Source organism: Tauraco erythrolophus, chromosome 13, assembly GCF_009769465.1.
Source record: "Tauraco erythrolophus isolate bTauEry1 chromosome 13, bTauEry1.pri, whole genome shotgun sequence".
NCBI classification, from domain to species: Eukaryota; Metazoa; Chordata; class Aves; order Musophagiformes; family Musophagidae; genus Tauraco; species Tauraco erythrolophus.
The window spans coordinates 16,224,881-16,246,399 of NC_141477.1; the positions used below are offsets into that span (position 1 = coordinate 16,224,881).

Below are 21,519 nucleotides of genomic sequence, written 5' to 3' on the forward strand. Positions count from 1 at the left end.
ACAGAATCAGGGCCTTGACTTGCTATTAAGTAAAAGACTTAAAATTAGGAAAGTCTTCTGGGGTACCACAGGTTTTGAGGACAATGGGAGAAACAACCAGGCTGCAAAGAATTTTGGTTTGGAGTTTCAAAGTACGGGAGGCAGACAGGTGAAAGGGAGGATGACAGCATTTGTAAAGGTCAATGTGTATACATACATATTTATGCGTATTTATTTTTACTCATTTGTTATAATCTTTTTTTTTCTTTTTTAAATCTAAGCTGGAACAGCAAGAAGTTAGAGTGGCTTCCTGCTACTTTGCTCATCGTATCAGCTACAAATCTCTGTAGAAAAGACCGGCCCGATGCCACCTTCTGAGTCATAGCAATGTCTGCACCAGTACTTCCAAAACCCTCTGCTGATCAGTTTTAAACTACCATCTGCAGAATCTATTTGGAAGCACACATAAATGCACGCAGATGAACTGTGATTATTACTAAGGCAAAGAAACCTCAAGAATTAGGGCTGCAGGTTCCTAATGCTTTTATCTTCTGAAAAATACACATTCCGAAAAGGAAATGGACTTGGGTCAGGGAATGAAGACAAGAGATTAATTTCTCGAGGTTTCAGCATAAGGTTTACATGGGATGAAAAATAAAATGAAATCCAAGAACATTCCTTGGTCATGACTGATGCTCACACAACATGACCTCACTGTGCTGGTGCAGCACAGAAGGTCTCAGGAAGGGAGAATCACAGCCTCTGAATCACTAGCAACTGGAAGCAATAACAGGTTCTTCTAATAGATATTTATGAAGCCACAATCAGAATGACAGGTGCAAAGTGGCAACCAAGGGACCACCTGAACCAAGAGAATGACTGGAGGGTCACTCAGAAGGATGGCTGCTCAGAAAGCCACCCCTGGAAGACATCCTGCATGGTTAAGTGTAGACAGACAAATGACAACACTGCTGGAAACAGGCTGTCCTGGTTTTGACTGGCACAGAGGTGGGTTTTTTTAGCATCTAGAAGAGCTCTGTGATTTAGATTTAGTCTGGGACTTGTTATGAGAAGAATGTCCACAGCGCACTGATGTTTATAGTCGGTGCTGAGACAGCAAGGACTTTTCAGCTTCCCATGTTCTTGCCAGTGTGCAGGAGCACAACAGGATGGGGGGGAGCATGGCCAGGACAAAGGGGCCTCAACTCCCCTTATGATTTGAAACTAGATTTAGGATTGAGAGATAAATTGGCTAATGGAGTAGTCCATATGATGCAACATCAGCTCAGTATATAGATGAGGGTTGACAAGGGAGAAGGGCTCTTGCTCTTCCGGGAATTCTTCTTCCAAGGGCTCTCCTGGACTCCTGGTCTCCCAGAGTGCGATCTCTCTCTCCCCATCCCCTTTCAGGCCTCTCACTCATCTGGGAGTGAGGTGTCAGGACTTATCTGTTTTGGAATCATTTGCTGGGACGAGACAGGCGTTGATCACTGGGTGGTGAGCAATTATACTGTGCATCACTTGTTTGTATACATTATTATCTATATATATTAATATATTATTGTTTTATCATTACTTTTACTTTTATATTATTAAGTTGTTCTTATCTCAACCCACGAGTCTCTCTCCCTTTTCCCCTTTAATTCTCTTCCCCATTCCCCAGGGATGGGGGAGGATGAGCAAGTGACTGTGCGGCATTTAGTTGCCAGTTGGGCTAAATCACGACACAGGCCAGAGGACAAAGAATAAGCTTTGTAAATCACTTTGGAATAGCATCAGCATATTGTAAGAGCTAGGAGGAGAACAGGTAAAAGTGTTGGATAGCTGTTCTTGGGCTCTCCAGTACAAGGAAGTCACGGAGATACTGGAATGGGTGCAGCGAAGGGCCACAAAGATGTTTAAGGGATCGGAGCTGGGAGGCTCTGGGCTAAGAGATGGGGCTGTTCAGCCTGGAGAAGGGAAGGCTCAGGAGGATCTCATACATGTGTACAAATTCCTGATGGGAGAGGAGTAAGGAAGAAAAGCCAGACTTCTGAGTGGTGCCCAGTGATGGGACAAGAGGCAACAAGGCACAAGCTGAAATACAAGAAATTCTGTGCCTTCTCACCTTGGCCACCCTGCAAATTAATAGAAGCCATTCTGGGATGGGAAACCTCTTCCAGTCACCTGCTCATGAGTGAAGTGATGCCAATTATTGCCAACTAACTCAGGATTCGCAGCTGAGTACAGAGTATAACAGCTCTATCACAGAGTAGAGCAGTAACTTGCAGTGTCACTATTACACTACTTCAAGTACTCCTTCCAAATCTACCTCTTCCTTTCTTTTCTATCCTGACCTACAACCTCTATAATCAGTGGGGTTTTTTTTGCACAGAAGTTCATGAAAGTGTATTTCGTGTATTAACAATTCACGAAAAACTATTCATAATGAAAATCCACTCTTAAAAAGAACCACAACCCACATATTACAAAAAATGCTATTTGTACAGTTATAATAATACTGTGGTTTAAAAGCAGGGAAGTTTGCACCTTTCAAACGCAGTACTCGAGAAGCATTTCAGCAATAACCTGCACATTTGCTACCTCACGCAGAGCTGTAACACTTACTCTGTAATCATACGTAGAGTCTGGGTTCTCCTCGCAAGCAATGACCTCAGGTGCCATCCAGTACGGTGTGCCAATAAATGTGTTTCTTCTTCCAATAGTCCTATCCAGTTGAGCACTTACACCAAAATCCACTGAAAAGCCAAGCAGAGGTAAAGAACTCAATATTGTATCCACATGGCAGAGCGCTTGTTTGGTTACTTTCACGCTGTTTAGAACACCAAACCTTTGGGCTACAATGCATATAAAATCTGAGGTACATCTTGTCCAATAGTTGAAATTTAACTGCCTTTTTTTTTTTGTCTTTTTGACAGAAAGATCAAATAAACTGCACGCTAAATCTGCCAGGCAGGTTACAGCAGACAGGAACTGCTCTAGGAAGACGTTACAAAATAATTTATGCTTAACCTAAAAGCTACATGAAGTAGGACTCGAGATCTTGAACTGGTATCTGAAAGGAAAATAGTACCTAAGGACAAGGCAAATTTGGAAGTGCGTACTATGGCCATTTGTGAAAACTGGAAAGTACTATCACATCACTTCATTTTGAGGTGTTTGGAATAACTCCTTCCCTATATTCATACACTATCTTAGAACAAGCTGGGGAGGATACTAGTTTATTCTGATCTTAGACTTATTGTAACGAGAGAATCGCGTGGTGCTTTTTGTGCTGAAAAATGGGTAACAGGATTGTACAGCAAAATGGTTTTGTTCAGATATGGAGAAGGGCCCATACAACTGGTAATTATGTGACTGTATTTTCCTTTGAGCAAACCTCTAAGATACACTAATTAGATCCACTGGGCATAACACTTGAGTACTATTCACAGAGAAGATAAAGTAACAGGGAAAAGAAAGGACTGAAAGGAGAGAGCCTTATAGTTGCCATCAAGGAGCAGATTTTCTCGCTTATGTTTACCGCGTTGCAGATAATCTGCAAACCACAAACATTTGTACTACTGTAGTTTAACATGCCTGTTTAGCAAACCTCCTCCAACAATAAGTTGGAGCTGACTTTTGGGATCACCATGTGCTCTGTGCTTCTGATGGGAAGGGTGCATAGTCACTGAAGTAACAGAACTGGACTGAGGACCTCTTGGGTTTCTAGCTTCTTTAAGATACATAAGCTAAATCTCTCTGGAAACAACTCTTTTTTTTTTTTTTTTTTAATTGTTGTCCTTAGTAAAACTGTTTCATTGTTTCCCAGAGATAGCAAGGTTTAACTTTCTTTTAGAGACTGCAAGCAAAATCCTGCCTTTATTTAATACAACAGCAAAACTCCCTTTGTCTTCAGTGAAGCCAGGATTTCGCCATAAGGTTAAACCATAACGAGATTTAAAGTACTTATTTTTACTTGCTCCAGCCAAACATCCTACCCCACATCCACAGGCCATGTTTATTATTTTTGTTCTCCAACTTCACAGTGAATTCTTTCAATTGAAGAGAGAGGGAGCATAAAGATCATCTCAAAATAAGAGAAGAGCTCTCCCTGAGACTGCTCCTTTAAATCATTGCCATGTGTTCTCTGCGATGTCTTCCCAAAACATGAAAGACATCCCCTCCTCAAGAGAGATAAGCACTTGAGTTTAGTCTTAGGAAGTCCAAAGTTGTCAACACTGGCATGTCACAGCTAGAAAAGGATATAAGTAAACTCCCCAACATTTTTGAGAGATGACTATGAGTAAGAGCTACTCGTCAGTCGTTGCCCTCAAACATGAGTAATTTCACCTATTGTCAGATTTATGAAAATCTCTAAGACCGCTTCCCTTAGAGAATGGATTAGCATAATTTATTTCCCCAACTTTTTTATTTTGGAAGTCTTTGCATGCTGGGATCTTCTGTAAGGCCTGATGGTACTGTGACTTACTAGACAGGTTCTGCACTCGACTGCCCAGAAGTAGCTGTATTCCCCACTGGCTGTGAGTGACACCCCTGCAAAACATGTCACTTTTTCAGCTCTTTCTGATAGACACTTTATAAACACAAGCATTAATGCTACTTGACATATCTGTTGCTCCTAGGTCACTTTCTGAGAAGGTTCTTTCTGAGCCAAGATGGAAATCTTAAATATTTGTGATCATGTTTCTAGCACACATTTAAGGAAACTTACCCAGTTTTACTTCTGCATTTTCTGTGAGAAGAACATTCTGTCCTTTAATATCTCGATGGATGACATGGTGCGCATGAAGATGTGCCAAACCCTGAAAGAAAACCAGACTTTCCTTATTCTTTCTTCCTGTCATTAGCATGAGCATGACACTGTTGCCTTTTTACACTTTTACACTTCTGCGACTGTATTCACAGAGAAAGTCCTTTAGACTTATTAGCAACACGAAGACTTCACTTTTGGGGAGGAGAGAAGACAGCAATAACAAGTTCGATTGTCTTTTTCACCCACAGGCCTGACAGTAGCGGAACACCTCTGAAGTCAAGTGTGAAGAGAACAAGCTAGTGACATTTTAAACTTCTGTCTTGGAATCAAGGGATGCCTCCTTAGACTATGAGATAAAGCAAACAACAGAAGGAAGGAGCAAGGCAGAATGCTCTGTATAAGGACCAGAGACAGCAGCTGGCTGGCCACAGTGGCTTAAATTCTCCATTCAGCAAAACTGTGTTCAGTGGTAAATGGACCACAGGAACGTCAAATTATTATGTCAGATCTCTTTTTGAATGCAGCAAATATTGTTTTCATTCAGCTAATATTTGCAATACTCTTGTCTCCTCCATTCTTTCAAAATTGTCCATGGTTAAACTAGCATAGATATGAAGGAACACACTGAAATAATATATTATAGTAAGCCAGGGGATGCTTCACTCAAAATGCTCAGCCTCTATAATATTAATGACTTCAAACAGAGCTTCCACCCAGCTTCCACATTTTCCAAGAGGAAACACTGTCAGTTCACATGTAACTGTGTCATTCTGTTTTGAAACAAGCATGATTAAATTCAAGCTCTTGTTTTACACCAGCATGCTGTTATGGTTTTCAGTTGCATGAGCGTAAACCAAATGTTTTAACATCAACTGCTTTAATAGAGACAATACAGCCACACAAATGAAGATCAACCTGTCCAGATTATTAAGTTGGTTTTTTTTTTTTTTCAGAAGAGCTCTCCCCACACTCTCCAGCTATAGCTATTACAACCTGCAGTCTAACGCCAAATCCTTGTAAGACGGCCAATGTTCTCTACTGAGCACACTTCTCAACAACTCTGCTCCAGAAGCAGAGCTTTACCTCTATTCGAGCATTACTTTGGCATGCCATTTGAATTCCAGCTCCCAGAATACACATTTATCTTACCATTATTTAGAAAAGAAGTAAAACTCCATTACAGGGAGGATGGATCAGTAACTCTGTAATGGGTTTTGAATTTAGAATGACAGGTTCCAATACTACTTTTTGTTCCAGGCTAGTTCACTAGATTACACTTGGGAATTGTTCTATCCTCTGTACTTTCCAGGAACAACAACACCAACAAAAAATCCACACAAAAAAAAAAACCCAACCCCCACAAAAAAAAAAAAAAACAAACAACCCCCACAAAAAAACCACAACAACAACAACAAAAAAACCACCACCAAAAAAGCCCTAAGCCTATATAGAATGAAATACAGCCCCAAGAATTATCTTGGGGAATATTGCCCCAGCAGGGCCACCTTTACGATTCTGGAATGCTGTTTAGTCAACGTCGCTTCTAATTGTGCAGAAAGAGGCCCCTGAGTGTGTGCAGGTAAAGGAATTATGAACAGAAAGATCTTACACAGCATGAACAGCTGAAGCAATGAGCAGTAAGATTTCCTGATGGGAAGAACAGACTTACTAAACCTAGAAATTTTATTTACTTTTCTAAATGCCCAGAATCTAGACTTTCAGAAGATGGCTATTTTCCATAGGAAACAGGAATTTTCTGTTCTTTATACAGAAAACAGGATTAACTACAATAATACAGGATGTCATGCAGCCATCACGCTGGCTCTTGGTGCTCTTCTGAACTCAAGGACCACAGCCCATGAGTCCCATGGATTAAAACCTTTAAATACTAATGCTCATTAGTGACCCATGTTAGCGACCAAAGGTTTGGAAAGGCCTTTTTGTTGCAAACGAGCAACAAAGCTCTTTCGGCACGACTCACCCTAAGAACCTCTCTGCAGATGTACGCGATCCAGTCTTCCTTGAAACAGTTCCCTTTTGTCTTCTTCACCAGGTCAGTGACAGAGCCTGCACCACAGTATTCCATCACCAACTGCAGGAAAACAAAGGCAATACACCTTTACCGCAGCACTGACAAGGTGCCAGCAGAGATACCATGTGCAAACACCCACGCCACCACAATCAAGGTGTGGCAAACTACATGCGACCTTCCCCGATGCCAAGTGAGATAAAATATCATTTCCTGAATCACACACATTGCTGAATAAATAAAAAACCTCAGTAGTGCTCCTCTCCTATTGCAGGTTATGAGTATTTCTTTTCTTTTTTTTTTTTTAAGAAACTACAAAATCAGAAAAATAAGAGCTAATAGCACTGAAGAACATAAGAATTTCTTCAAAATGTGAAATTTCTCATTTTGTTGCAGAGCTTCACAAATCTTGCAGCCAAAAAAATTGAAAGATTCATTTATCTTCTTTACTTTATCGCCAATTCCTGTGTTCCCTTTTTTTTATTTTCCAACTGAAAAAAGAGAGAGGAAAGCAACAAGAAAAAGGAGAGGAGGGGACAACAAGCTCTCTTTCACTTTTGTTAAAACAAAAAAAATTACAAAATTATGGAAACATTTAATTTGGGGAAGAAAAAAAAAAAACAAACCTTGAACGACAAATCAGAATGACAGCACAAGTCACAAGTATATGCTCATCCTCAAAGGAAATCATAGGGGAGGAACATTTTTTTTCTTTTATGTATTATTCTTCAGAACAATGACTTCAGTTCCACTGAGACAGAGTCCAAGCCAAGCACATGGGAGCTCTGAAGAAAGGAGCTATAAATCTGATGAACAGAAATGACACTAAACACTTACCCAGAGCTGATCATCTTGGCCTGCAGGACTTTTCTTTACAAACGCACCATAATATGTAGCAATATTCCGGTGATGGGAATACTTTTTTAGCATATTTATCTCCAGCTTGATTTCTTCCTCTTCATTCTGTAGCAAAAGAGAGCAGAAGGCTCCTTAGGTGACCAGAGATCACTGAGCTCCAGGGCTGCTGGGCAACCTCTGTCTCTGGAGGCTCTCAACACCCAGCTGGAACCAGTCCTGAGCGACCTGCTTTGATCCCATGGCTGACCCTGCTTTGAGCAGGAGGTTGGACCAGAGACCTCCTGAGGCTCCCTCCAACCCAAGTTATCCTGTGATTATGAGACTGCAACTGAAGGACAGGTTCTTAAACCAACAACGAAATCACTCTGCTCCATCAGCCTAAAGCAATGAATTGCTAGAGTTTCACCTAAAGAATCAAAAATATCCTGATTTGGGTATAACAATCTCATATTGCCTCCTCAGGGGGCTTAGACAGGACCTATTACTCCCCTATTTGTGGTTTCTTTATGCAGTAGCATGGTCTTGGAGAAATTAACTAGATTCAAACAAAAAAATATTCCAAACACTCCATTATTTACTTCCTTGGAAAAGCACTCAGTGCGCATATCAACCGATTTGTCTTCCCAGCCCCGTGGAGGGTCTTGCTGGGAGGAAATCAGAGCCGCGAAAGAGGCGACTCCCCACAAGTCAGACTCCAGAGCCAGCGCAGGGTAAGGATCTGCTCCTTCCTTCCACCTGTGAGGTTATCCCACCTGGGCCAGGGAGGTTTTTTCCCCCCTTCCAACATCATGCCATCAGTTCAGTCGCTGGCGTGCCGGCGATTAGCACACCCCGGACACCTCCTTCCAGGCACTGGCTAGCTCTGTTTTCCCACTGTCTTTGTTCCAGCCTCTTCAGGGCAGACGTTCTCTTCTGCCCAGTACAGCACCATGCACAATACGACAACTAACCAAAACATAAGTTTTAATTGTTACATCAGAAGGAAATGCACATTTTCAGGAAAAAATTGTCTGATCTGAAGAGGTCCTCTCAGAGCTAGCAAGTTTGCTGTGTTGCCACCAAGAGAAACAGTGCACAATACCCAGTGAAACACATGCAGATTTTGGTGTCTCATTTGCTTTAATAGGAAATGAGTGGCGGTGCTGCAAGGTATCCTTGTACTGGTTAAAAGGAGTATGACAAAGCTGAAAATGAATTTACCTTGCTGCAAAACATCCCAGTCAGCACTTAGTAGCCAAAGGGAGAAAAAAAAAAAAAAAGAGGCAGCAAGAACAGCTCAGCCTCATCGGGCATATTTCTGCACTTTTCTGCTATTTTCCAGTCGCTTTGCCATTGAAGCATTCCTTTACCCATCACAACAGACTGCTTACAAAACCAGCTGCATTGTCCTTTCTACCTGTAGCAAAACCTTAAAGCCTGACAGGCTGAGGCCAAATTCCCTCTAGCACATGCATATGATGTGTCTTATAAACCCAACTACACAAAAATCATTCCCAACAGAACAGAAGGGACCAGTAAGTTTTCCCCAGTAACATCAATCCACAGGAGACACATTACCAGACCAAAGCCTAATTGTCTAAAGCTTTAGGAAATAGGAAATGTAAAATAACTCCACTTGAAGCAAAATGAGATATTTCAGGTTTCAGAACAGCCCCTTGTTGAGCTCTCAAGCTGCACACATTAGACTAGATATTTCATTTATCTTCTGTTTACAATTAAGGAGAAAAGACGACCCTTAATCCTCAGCTTGATGCAGCCCTGGCTGTTGTCTGAGTTAATTAGTGAGGGGAAGGAGGAGCCCAGTGCAGCATCTCGAGTGTACAAGAGAAATCAGAGCTGACTCCCAGACAGCATGAGGGAAACTCTCCATGAACAAGGTCCTATTTCTGCATGTGGCCAGGGCACAATCAAAGGGAGCTGAGAGCTTGTGCTGATGCTTTCTAGGAGGGGAAGCAAGGCTCTGCTCCCTTTGGGACTCCAACAGTGCACGTGAAAGGATGGAAATAGACAGGTGAAGGCAAGGAGGCAGAGAATAAGGAGATGGGAACTGCCATCCTGGACCTGTCCACAAGGCTTCTGTCACTGATACGAGTTTCTAGTAACAGATCTTTAGGGAGGAAGGACAGAAAGCGGGACAAAGAGGAAGGACTCCTTTCCTCCCCGTGCTGCCTCTCCTGCATCTGGCCCACACCTTCTGCTAGGGCAACCAAACATGTGAAGGGGCAACGTTAATCTTTGGTAAAGGCCTTCCCCAAATTACTTAAGATCTCTTCAGATCTTAAGGTTTTGGGGTTTCCAAACTCTGCTCATCTGCATGAACTCTGCAGTGGTGGGGCAGGACTGAAAAGCCTCCCCCTACGCCCTCAGCAACAGCCTGCAGTTTTCACAAAGTTCCCCTCGGGGAGCTGGCAGATCTCAACCATTTCCTCAGAGCTGTTGCCTCTTTTTCAGCTCTTCTTCCTTTGCCCAATTAACTTCCTGGATGCTGGAACCATGCTGGCACAGCTCTTTTCTGAGTACTTTCTATTCCTCTGCAATCTCACCTCCATGTTTTTAAAACAAAGATAAGCAAGCGCCTGTTTGTGAACACAGCTGGAATTCCAGGCAGGCTCTTCCACAATCACTGGCAAGAGCAAAGAATAAGTTGCACATGTATAATGCTCCTTTCCCATTACCAGCAAGGTGATCCAATTCTTGCTCTACCTTGTGTCTCTACTCAGAAGGCTGGAACCTGCTCCCTCCCTGCACATGCCTCTTCTTCCCTTGCCCATGGAGGCAGTTACCCGTGCTCACGCACTGCTCAGGTACTGGATGAGTGCCTTGGGAAGACACTGCTTAGATGGGACAATGGGCTGCCCTGCTGAGCAGAAACCCTCTGAGCCAAACTCTTGCATCCTCCAAAGACAGAGATGTGACTTCAAGTATCAGCCAGTCTGTAAGGCAAAGGGCTATACAGGACAGCAGGTGGGCATTTCACGGACAAAAAGTACTCTGTCCTCTCAGTGCTTGAATGAGTTTTGGAAAAATTACTCTATTTCACATAGAAAAAACAATGCAGAAGGATAAATGTGAATGATTCTGCCCCATGGGCCATGCCTGAGGCCCAGCCAGGAAGAATGTGAACTTGCTAAATCCACACATCCTTCAAGCAGGGTGACTGGGAACAAAAGCACCCTCAACTTTTCAATGCATGCACATGCTCAGGATTTCCACCTTCCACCGCCCCTCTTGTCAGCGTTACCATCAACCACCTCTCCCAGAGGGGTGGAAACCTGCTCTTAAATCATCCTGCTTAAGAAAAGGAAACCAGCTCACAGATGTGCAGGTGCAAAAAGCTGTTTGCTTTCACAAACCAATGCGTTTCTGGGCACAGATGGCTGCATGCACAAAGCCGACAGGTTCCTGATCAAAGGCTATTTTTGAAGACGTGGGCCTATCTGCAATGACATTAGGAAGCAAAGAACTAGAAAGCACACGCCTCTGACCTCAAATGGAAACGAGATCATCAGCTGATAAATAACTCCACCAAGGGACCCCTTAGTCCTGGGGCTGTTCCAATGACAAGTTTCTCACTTAACTGTTATTTTGCCATCTAGAAAGGCTGAACACAAGGACAGAGAGAGAATGACCTGCTGCAGAAGAGCTCTTTGATCACTTGCACCAATAGCTGAAGGGAAAAGCAGCAAGAATCCGATCTCTTTGCAAGCACTCAGCTCGCTTGGCACCGTCAGGCAACAGGAAGCTGAGCCTGCCTGGGGGGCACACATTGCCACCAGCTCCCCTTCAACCATCTCAAAGGCCTCCCCCCGCTCCCCCCGTGACATGTCACAGCAATACTTCCTGACAGATGTCCAGAGGATCCCGCAATGACCACAGCATCCTGTTGCTGCTCTTAAGGAAGCGGCCCAGGGTGGCAGCTCATGACTGCAAAGGGCAGATTTGCTCAGCTCTTGGTGTGCCCTGGATCTTTGAGCTGAACAATCACAGCTGGAGAGGATCGGGGAATTTCTGATGAAATGATTTCTTGCCAGGGGGGAAAAAAAAAAGTACATTTGGTGAAAAAAAAATAATCTTCTGGCAGAAATGTACTGGTTATGACGAAACATTTGCTGAATGACTTCTTAGGTTGGCTTTACTAGTGATGAAAACATGATGCTAGGGGAGAGGAATACACTGCAGAATATCCAAGTAGTGAGGAAGTAGCTCAGACCCCCAGGATACGAGATATCCTTGTTCAATCCCATTCTCTCCCACGTCAGACAACACTGACCTATTCCTGAGCAGGTTAGTGCCCAAATCACTACCAACCGATACTGGCACAGGGCTCTGCCAAACTCAGCCTCTGGAACTGCCCCACTTTGAATGAGAGAGATCAACTGGAGGCTTCAGCTGGGGAGTCCTCTAAGCAGGTACACGGCCAATTCAAGGATTCGGCTCTTCTCCACTACTTTTTTTTTTTTTTTTTGAGACGGGTGAAGGGAAAAAGACTGCATTTGTCTTGATTTTATTTTTTTAATCTTTTGGTTTTCTATGACATTAAATTTTCTCTCTCTAAGAAAACCGTTCCCCGTGCAGCACTGATCAGATCATATAACCACCCAGAGATGAAAACGGCCAGAGGGGCCAGGAGCCTCCTGTCTCACTCAAGCAGGTTTACTGTGACAGCTTCCATTTCTCACAAGCCAAACTCCACGTGAGATGTTGCTCTCAGGTGCAATTTACAGGCAGGACATTGGAGACGAGGATTTCAATATTTTAAAGACTTTATTTAATGCCTCAAGCTAGCTTTTCAAGACCAAAGCATCAGAAAATAACTTAAACCTGAGCAGACTAACAACGCAAGAGAAATACCGAATCCTTGACAGGCTCTGAATTTATGGCCCTGAAATTTGGAGATGGAAAGGATTTCTATATCACAGTTAGGACCCACCACCTCTGTGAGAGGCTTCAGTAACTGAATGCTACGAAGCAGAGCAAAGCTATTGCTATTTTATAGGAGAACTGAGCTTCAGAGATGCCCTGGACATGTACAGAGTCAGCCTCAGCCATACCCACGCTCCGACCTCCTGCAGCTGCACAGCAGGAGCTCATCTGCTCCAACCACCCATCTGCTCTGCGCTACACGAGACCAGCAGCGTGGCCCCTGGCCCGACGGATCAGTAACCCCATCTCCTGCAGCCCTTGGAATTTGCAGCGAGGTGTCTGAAGGGCTCAGGACTGCAGCTGCCAACCCCTGCTGGAAATAATGGGAAAGCCTGGCGCTCACCCTGCACTAGGGTCAGAAAGCAGAAAGGCTCACGTACTGCTGAACTGGATTTGTTCAGGGTTTAGTGGGGGAAGAGCACCAGGGAAACCCCCCAGGTGGCTGCACCAACATCCTCACCACTCAACTTGCAAACCCCTCACAACTGCTTTTGCATGAAGTGACTCAATGTGAAAACAGCATCACCGGTTACCGCTGCCACTCAAGCAGTGGGACAGGTTCCCCAGTATGATGCTGGCTCTCCAGCCTGCAAGGAAGCAGTACATCAGACCTAAACAGGTGGGTTTTGTTCCCAGAATCATGCAGGTCTATCAACATGAATTCCTGAAGCTGGATCACAAGGTTGTCTTCCATTTAAATTTTGTTTCCAAGCAAGCAGGCCTTACTAGATGCTACAGTTTGTTGCTTACACACAAAGGAGACTGTGTTACGTATAGCAAAGGGAAGGAAATCTTTCCAAGGTTCCCTTCCTGCAGTTTTTGCTTCAATTGTTTCGTCAAGGAAGGGACTGTCACTGGTGTTAACATGACAGCCCACAAGTGACATCTTTGGCCAGCTCTCACACAGCTGACTGACCCAGCAATGCATGAAAGCAGTCCACACAGAAGCTCTGGATCACTTCTGAGTGCCTGCCAGGACCTGTCCTGCCAGCTCTTCCGTCAAAGCACAGAGGTGCTCCGATCTCAGGAATATGTCTGCAACCTGAACCCTACCCCCTCTCCCTTCCAAAATCCAGCAGCCCCTATGTTTAGTCACTGCATTTTTTAAAGCCAAAGCACCAGATGATAAACATGCCTATAGAGCTAAAAGCAAAAATCCCACCAATCTAATGCAGTACTCAGTTAAAAAAGGCACCCTCCTCTGTGCACAGAGAAAAGCAAAACTGGCAATCCACCTACGCACGCGTACTTTACCAGGCAGCAGCCACAGCCAAACCAGCCCTTGGATACGCTTTGTAAAAGCATTACACTAGCCTCTAAGCCCAAAAAAACAACGTGCAATTCAGACCACTTGCTGTTCAGGGCTGAAATCCTACATCATTGGCAGAGAGAGCTGTCCTGGACCCGCTTGACGTGACAAAGCCCATGCAGACACCAACTTGTTCTGCTGGCTTCCAAGACAACCAAAACACATATGAAAACGCAGGCAAGGCTTGCTTGCGCTTGCCCAAAACACCACGTGCGGATGAACCACTGGCAGACTTGGCCCAGAGGACTTGGCCCTGCTTTTTATTTCAGGTGATAACCCTTCACCAATATCTCAAGAGGACTCAACTTTATCTTGGAGTTTCAAACTCCATACCTACACTGCCAGAGAACAGGGAGCTGGCCTTCAGTGAGACCCGTGCATCCCACCAAAGCACAGGCTTCCAAGTAGACTCCAGAAGAGCAAGCAGGGAGTCTCCCCAGCCTTTCTGGGGCTCAGGCTAATATGGTCCCAAGGAAGCCAGCTGCTTTCCTCCTGGCTGCGCTCTTAAAAGGAGAAACAAAAATCAATACCTAGCAACTTTCTCAACACCCTGTTCCAGCACTGACACCACTTTATAAATGGGAGCAGGGACAGCGCCAATTAAACTGCCTCCTTCTCTTATCTGTCAAATAACAATAAAAAAGTGCTACATTTGCTTTTCTAACATGTTCCTGCTTGCTAGCTGTCAGGGTAGCTACTCTGAGGAATGGCTGGCATGCGAGGGGAGAGGATGTGATGAAACGCAGCAGGGGTAGCGCACAGCTCCAGGAAATCTTTTACTTGCTATCTATGGAAACAGATAATCAACTAGAAATAAGCAGGAAGAGAGTTCTCCTCTTTGTTACTACAGACCATCAAAATATATGGCAATGCATTCCCTCATTGCTTTGTCACCATTGGTCAGGTACGATTGACAAACTTGGTTGTATTAACACCTCTCAGTACGTTATGAAATACAAAGTGGTGCTCAACAACCATAATTTATACCACTGGATCATCTTTATATGAGCTATCCATCTTCTTGTGATCTGATTATTTATTTTTCCATGCACCTTGATAACAACTTTTTTTATTTTTGGTTTTGCACTCACCTCAGTAACATTCATCACTTTGATTGCTGCTAGCTGACCAGTCTTAACGTGGCGACCCTGTTAAAATAACAAAAGACTGTAAGTAAAACAGGTAGGCAAACTATGTCTACAGTAACAAATGAGGCACGTAACACCTGGGCTTGAGTACTGGCTTTCAATCATGTCTCAACAACCTTTCAGTGATATAAAACTACCAAGGTGAAGTTTGCTGATGTGTTATCAGACTCGCATCCTTACCATGCTCTACCAAGTTACCTTTGTGGGGCTGAATTTCCCCCTTTAGTTCAAAGCAAGCAGCAACGCTGGGAGATCTTGGCTGCCAGAGCACAACAGGACAGGAGTTTATGGGTCTTCACTCAACTACTGTTCAACAGGTGTTGCTGCTCCTCCAGCCTCCTCCTTCTAGGAAATCTCAGCACAGGCCCAGGGTGACCTCATCAGAACCACCTTCTTGTCCTGCAAGCCAGTGCTGATGTGTGCTGGCAAAGCAAGGTGCTGGGTAGCTGGCACCGTACCCACCTCCCCACCCAACATGTTCTGGCTCACCTCAAGGTACAGAGAAAACTCTGGGTTTCAGGACATCAACCTGGCAATCTGTATGTGGCTGCCAAGAAACTAACGCTGTATGTACTTTCTTACCTTTTTTTTTTTTCCTAAAAAAAAAGATTTTTACTGTGAAATGCTTAGTTTTTAAAAATTCCTACTGCAGCTGAGTTAACTATATCTCAGCTACCTCCCAAAAGCATGCAGAAGCTTTGTATCTAAAATGTAATCTTCTGTAGTGGTGGGGAGGATCTCTCCCAGGGCTTTGACTACGTGTGCCTACATACGTACACACACTTCACTACTGAAATGCCCACACCCCATGACCATTATTAAGCAACAGATAACTGGTAATTTTAGACTAGGTAAGTGGCTAGTTTTTGAAAACAAAGCTAGGAAAACGGAGGTAATAGGGAATAATGCTATTAAAAGAGCAAACTTGATACTGAGACTGACAAAACATTGTTCAGAAGAACATATATTAGAAACGCAACCAGGAATCTTGTTGTAAATTGCACCGTTTCTTGGCTTGGTTAGATCAAGTTGCTCAACAGATGCTGTAGACACAGTGTTTTGCCATGACAACCAACAGTAATCCCATTCTGGAGGAGAGTATCAAAAGACTTACATGAACAGTGGGTATGACAGGCTACACGTCCTAACTCCTCACTTCCATTAAATGTTCAGCAATGGGTTTGAAGTTTTGAGAGTGCAATTTTGTTCCTGAAATACCAGTACCTGCAAAGCTGTACACTGAAACAACTAACTGACATCAGTTAAGGAAGCCGTAGGAAATCAGGAAATCAAATACGGAATGCTGCAGTTTGCAGACAAAATGATTTGCAGGTGGAATTTACAGCTGCAAAATTAAAAGCTGGGTTGATGTCATTTTAAAACTCAGGTCCTATTCTGCACAAAATTGCATACCAGTGTTATTTCTAAGACTAAGCAATTTTGCATCAAAGAAAAATGATTCCTCGTTCTCAGGCGATATGTCACAGTCATGTTTTCTTTTACAGAAAACTAAATCTTGCTGAGTTTTTGTATACTTATACGCGTCCTCCTTCTGTGGAAGCACTCCTGGGATTGCAAAGCTTTTTCTCATAAACTAGAATGATAGGATTTATATATCATCACAGACCTCAGGAGCAAGACAAACAGGACACACCCTCACCGGGCCCATGACACACACGCCACCGGGCACCAGTCCGACAGATGCCGGTGTTTGGTCAGCATCCATCCCAGCTGACGTCAATCCTGGGTAGCAGGCTTCCTCTGCACAGCCACGGCTCCTGTGTTGGAGGCCATTGTTTGCAAATGTTTCCAGGCATTGAATGTCTTGGCAATATAGCGAGAGAGACCCTTCCACTAACTGCAGGCATCAAGACACGCTGGCAGCCTGACTTAACTCCAAAGTTTGCCTCAAGTCAAGTACGCTGACATTTCCCTGTCTCCGGCCACCATGCACAGCAGGTGACCAAGCCATCGAAATGATGAGTCTCTCCCGGGCTGCTCTACGTTCTGCAAAGGGTGATGTCAAGAATCAACACTGATTTTCACAATTACAGCAGTGAAGCATGGAGATGTGCTTCTTGACTGAAAAAGTAAATCAATCAATACTAGGCTAGCATTGCACTTTATACTGAATATTCATAAGAATAAGGTAGGGGGAAAGGCTTGGCATTCAGTTCCGATTTCAAAGCATGGTACCTGGTCAAACTGTCCCTCTGTATAGTAGACATTTGTTATTTTGCAGCCACAGTTATTTCCACTGCATGCAAACCTGCTGCCCTCACTCACTTTTAACACTACAAATGAGAAACAAAACCCCTCCTCAAAAGTTTGTAAAATTCGCATTTATGGGAAAGAAAACAGCAAGCCCTTTTGTTTTGTGGGTCATGATTCACCTTGGCACAGCAAACATGTCCCTGCTAATCGAGACTCACAACTCGATCCTGATCCTGCGTTCCTAAAAGCTCCCACATCTGCAACTGGGCTGGCTGCTGGATGAGAGGAGCTTAGTCTGTGCAGAGAGGGCAGGATGATGCCCCGTGCCTTGTCTCAGTGTCCTATATTCCTCACACGAGCAAAGTTACTACTAGCCTGAGGGAGACGCGTAGGCTCACACCCAACCATCCCTCTGCACAGGCTCACCTGCATAAACACTCCCTGACCAGATAAAGCAGCCTTTACATGGAATTAAGTTCTGTTAACTACATGCACTTCACACCCTGATGTTCTTTTAGATCCCTTTTTCCTGGAAAAAAATAGAGGAGTGGTTCAGTCCACCAGAGAATCATAGAATGGTTTGAGTTGGAAGGGACCTCAAAGATCATCTAGTTCCAACCCCCTTGCCACAGGCAGGGACACCTTCTGTTAGATCAGGTTGCCCAAAGCCTCATCCAACCTGGCCTTGAACACTTCCAGGGATGAGGCATCCACAACTGCTCTGGGCAACCTGTTCCAGTTCCTCACCATCCTCAGAGGGAAGAATCTAAATCTCCCCTCTTTCAGTTTGAAGCCATTGCCCCTTGTCCTATCACTACACATCTTGCAAAAAGTCCCTCTCCAGCCTTCCTTTAGGTCCCCTTTAGGTACTGGAAGGCTGCTAGAAGGTCTCCCCAGAGCCTCCTCGTCTCTAGGCTGAACAACCCCAACTCTCTCAGTCTGTCTGCTCAAGAGGCTGAAAGGAAAGAGGCAGTAAAAACTAATTCCTGTTGGTTTGTGCAATTTTCAACTCACAACAATTCATTTTCAACAACTGTTATCACACCTTTTTCAAAAGAGTCTTCCATGTTTCTCGGCTGCATTGAGATGAAGAACCCCATCGTCCCCCACCAGCACAAGTTTGTGCAGGGTAATGCAGAGGGCTGCAGGTTCACCTCATGAAAAGCTGTAAACATATCTGTATATTTACATCCATCTTTCATCAATTATCGAAACGGATGAGTTAGTTTAAAAGCGTGCATAAAAAAAGTATTTTGGAGAGCGTAGCTAAATATGTATCTACAGCTATGTATCTCTATAAAAACATTTTCATCACGAGATACTAATTTTACTGCCATCTTGGCAGATTTATTTTGATTACAGTTGTACATTTTTGCAAAGTAAAGGATTTATCGTTATCATAGACCAATACATCTCAAAAGTCTCTGCACCTGCTAACGTATGCAACGATGCGGCAGAATCACACAGCACACACTGCCGTTTCTCCTCACCTCTGACATCATCCCAACATACAGAAATAAAACCTTTCCTTTAAATATCGCCAAAGGAAAAGGTTCAGTCAGTGGAGACAAAATAATCCAAGGACTCTGGAGATATCCTAAATTTTATTCCTTCTCCTCCCCAGAACTTCAGTCTATTCAGTTAGTTATGAAGAAAAGGGGCTGAAGCAAAGCCACCCAGCAGCTCACCCAAACACCGGCAGCCCCTAAGCAGTGGTTGCACACTGGCATCCCATTGAACTCAGCACCCAAAAAACCAAGTGTGCTATTGCAAGACTCCATGCAAAGGGAGCTGAAGCTTTCAGAGGACACGTGTCCATGTGGAGAAGGTCCATTAATGCCTGTGCAGCTTATTTGAGCAGGGTAACGCGCTCCACGTTACACCTTGCTTTAATGCACAGACCACAACTGTGCTGGCAATCGGAGCAAAAATCCTGTATTTCTCTCCTTTCCGTCGGGTTTTCAAACTGTTTCAAGTTCATTTTCCTTGACATCTCTACAAGCAGTAAACATCCCGAAACCAGCCCTGGGCTTCTTGTTAACACACTGACACTAGTGCCAAAGCAAGAAAAGGTTTCAGGGCCTGGCCCCTTATTTTTTCATTTATCAATAAATCTCAGAGGTTAGCCAGAGTTCATGGGAACTCACACATTGCTACTTTTGCTGAAGCCACAAGGTTGAGCGCATTTGAATTGTTTTGAGAAAGGTGGTGTTCTGAGTTTTGTTTAAAGCTCCTAGGAGCAACCGGCTGTTTTAACTGTTTCCCAACCAAATGAGACCAACAGATGCTCTTATGTCCAATAACAAGACGTGCAGAAGTTCATCCTTCCTGATTTAATCCAAAGCAGGAGGAAGAACAAGGGGCATCGCCCTCCCGGCCCTCTATGCAATCCACCGCTGACCATCCTCTTCAGACCATTAAAGCAAATCAGCCTGTGATTCAAGATCCTCTGTTGCACGTTTCTCGGCAGAGGGCAGGAATGGTCTGTGGGCCCACTTCCCTAATAAAAGCTTCATCTTTCACCCAAATGCTCAGTTTGAGAGCAGGCTTCCACTCTGGAGAATGCAGCCAAACCATCCAACAGCCATCTGCAAGTCACCTACATTCCCCACACCAGGACACAGCATTAAATACCATCAAGCACATACAAAGCTTCCACATGAACAATTCCGAAGCTCAACGATTTCCTAAAATCGAAGTTCTTGCCTACATTTTGATGAGGTATGCAAGCTGGAAGAAATTCTCCCATTAGTTTTGAGTCCAGCTAAATTCCTTGTCTCTTCCAGAAAATATTCCCACATGAAGTCTGCTGCAGTTGCCAGTCAGTCCCTACAGGAACGCTCAGCAAACCTGGAGCCAGCGTCACACATTTTTCAAATCTGCATACCACTCATTGCAGCCACATTTGTGGTAGATGCTTTATGCCAAAGATCTGGTTCTGATGAGCTCCAACCGTGCATTACCTCTGCAGGGAGATACACATGGAATAGGACGGATCGCTCAGTGTCATTTCTATTTGGTACGTATTTACCTTTTTAGCTCAATTAGATAAAGGAACCGCTTATCTACACCCTTGACTGAGGGTCACGACGTGTGTTTTTCTATTTACATCAAACAAGAGTATCAGCACCAGCGGTCAAGCTATCAGCTGACAAAGGGGCTTTACATGAATTAAGTATATTTACAAAAGATACGTTCAGTCACATACAACACTTTTTCCTGTTAGGTCCGAATAAAAATTTGTGGCAGTCTCTGGCTTGGGCCCACAATTACAAGCAGAGATCCAAGGTCCCAGTGACACACACCTGAGACCATAAGGCTGTGGGTCCCATCCAGAGAGCCTGGTTTGACAGCTTCTCTCCCAGATCCTGCACAGCCCCCAATTCCCGGGGGCAGCAAACAGCTCCCATCTGCTTCCTTCCCCACTTGCAATCTGACAGATTGGAAGTGGACAATCATGAGTCCAGACAACGCAACCCGGCCGTCCCGTTACAGGGCTGTGTGCCACGCCACAACAGACCCATCGCGCGCTGCCTTTTTGGCAGCAGGCGCTCATTAATGTCCACGTGTTCCTGGCTCTGTCTGATGTAGCTGTCCCTGTTTAACCGCAGCGGGAAAAAGCCCATGTGAAGGGCAGGGTCTGCCTGCTGCAGGGGACCAAGGCAGCTGGTGGGTTTAACCACGTAAAAATCCCCGTCTGTGTCCGACCATAAGCACAACCTCACTTTTCTCTCCCTCAAAAAGCAGTGTTTTTGGCGAGGTGTCTATGTGCAAGGACACCTCCCAGATGCCAGAAGCCTTGGATGCTTGTTAGTTTGCACCTTTGTGCCCACACTGATGGTGATTTCACATCAAGCACACCCTGTCACCAGGCACACACACGGTGTGCACTGGCACAAACAGCTGACAACACCGGCACAAGGCTGCAGGATTCCCAGGTGACCCTTCCCGGCACTGCTGGTGTAACCCAGAAAGCTGGTAGATATCACAAACTTAACTCTTGGGACCTTCTCTGGATACTGAAGGTTTGTATTCGACAGTAACGTCTGGCTATTGGAGGTGGAAGACTTTTGAGGTCAGAGGACTTTCTCACCCAGAAGCGTTTATTACGGGATAACCGGCGCAGGCTGCGGCCACCCGCCCTTTGCGAGGGGGTGAAGGCACAGCTGTTTCGCTGCACGCTCTTACCGAACGTGAACTTCAGCAAGCAGGTTTCCTGTTCAAAACCTGCTTAAGAACTTTGAAGTTTGAGCCTATCTTGGGTAAATCAGTGTGTGGCCCTGCGGTTGCTGGTAGACTGCCA

At 44.4% G+C, this 21,519-nt stretch overlaps 1 protein-coding gene across 3 annotated transcripts in view; it reads right to left on the bottom strand.

Moving 5' to 3' along the window:
• NRK (Nik related kinase) overlaps positions 1–21,519 on the bottom strand; it is a 102,395-nt gene that overhangs the window by 52,130 nt on the left and 28,746 nt on the right. For all 3 annotated transcript variants that reach the window (XM_086619663.1, XM_086619664.1, XM_086619662.1), the window contains exons 3-7: positions 14,946–15,002; positions 7,602–7,727; positions 6,717–6,827; positions 4,694–4,784; positions 2,587–2,717 (exon numbers count right to left, since the gene is read on the bottom strand). In XM_086619663.1, the coding sequence (XP_086475789.1) occupies positions 2,587–2,717; positions 4,694–4,784; positions 6,717–6,827; positions 7,602–7,727; positions 14,946–15,002 (516 nt within the window). The remainder of the gene's footprint in view (positions 1–2,586; positions 2,718–4,693; positions 4,785–6,716; positions 6,828–7,601; positions 7,728–14,945; positions 15,003–21,519) is intronic.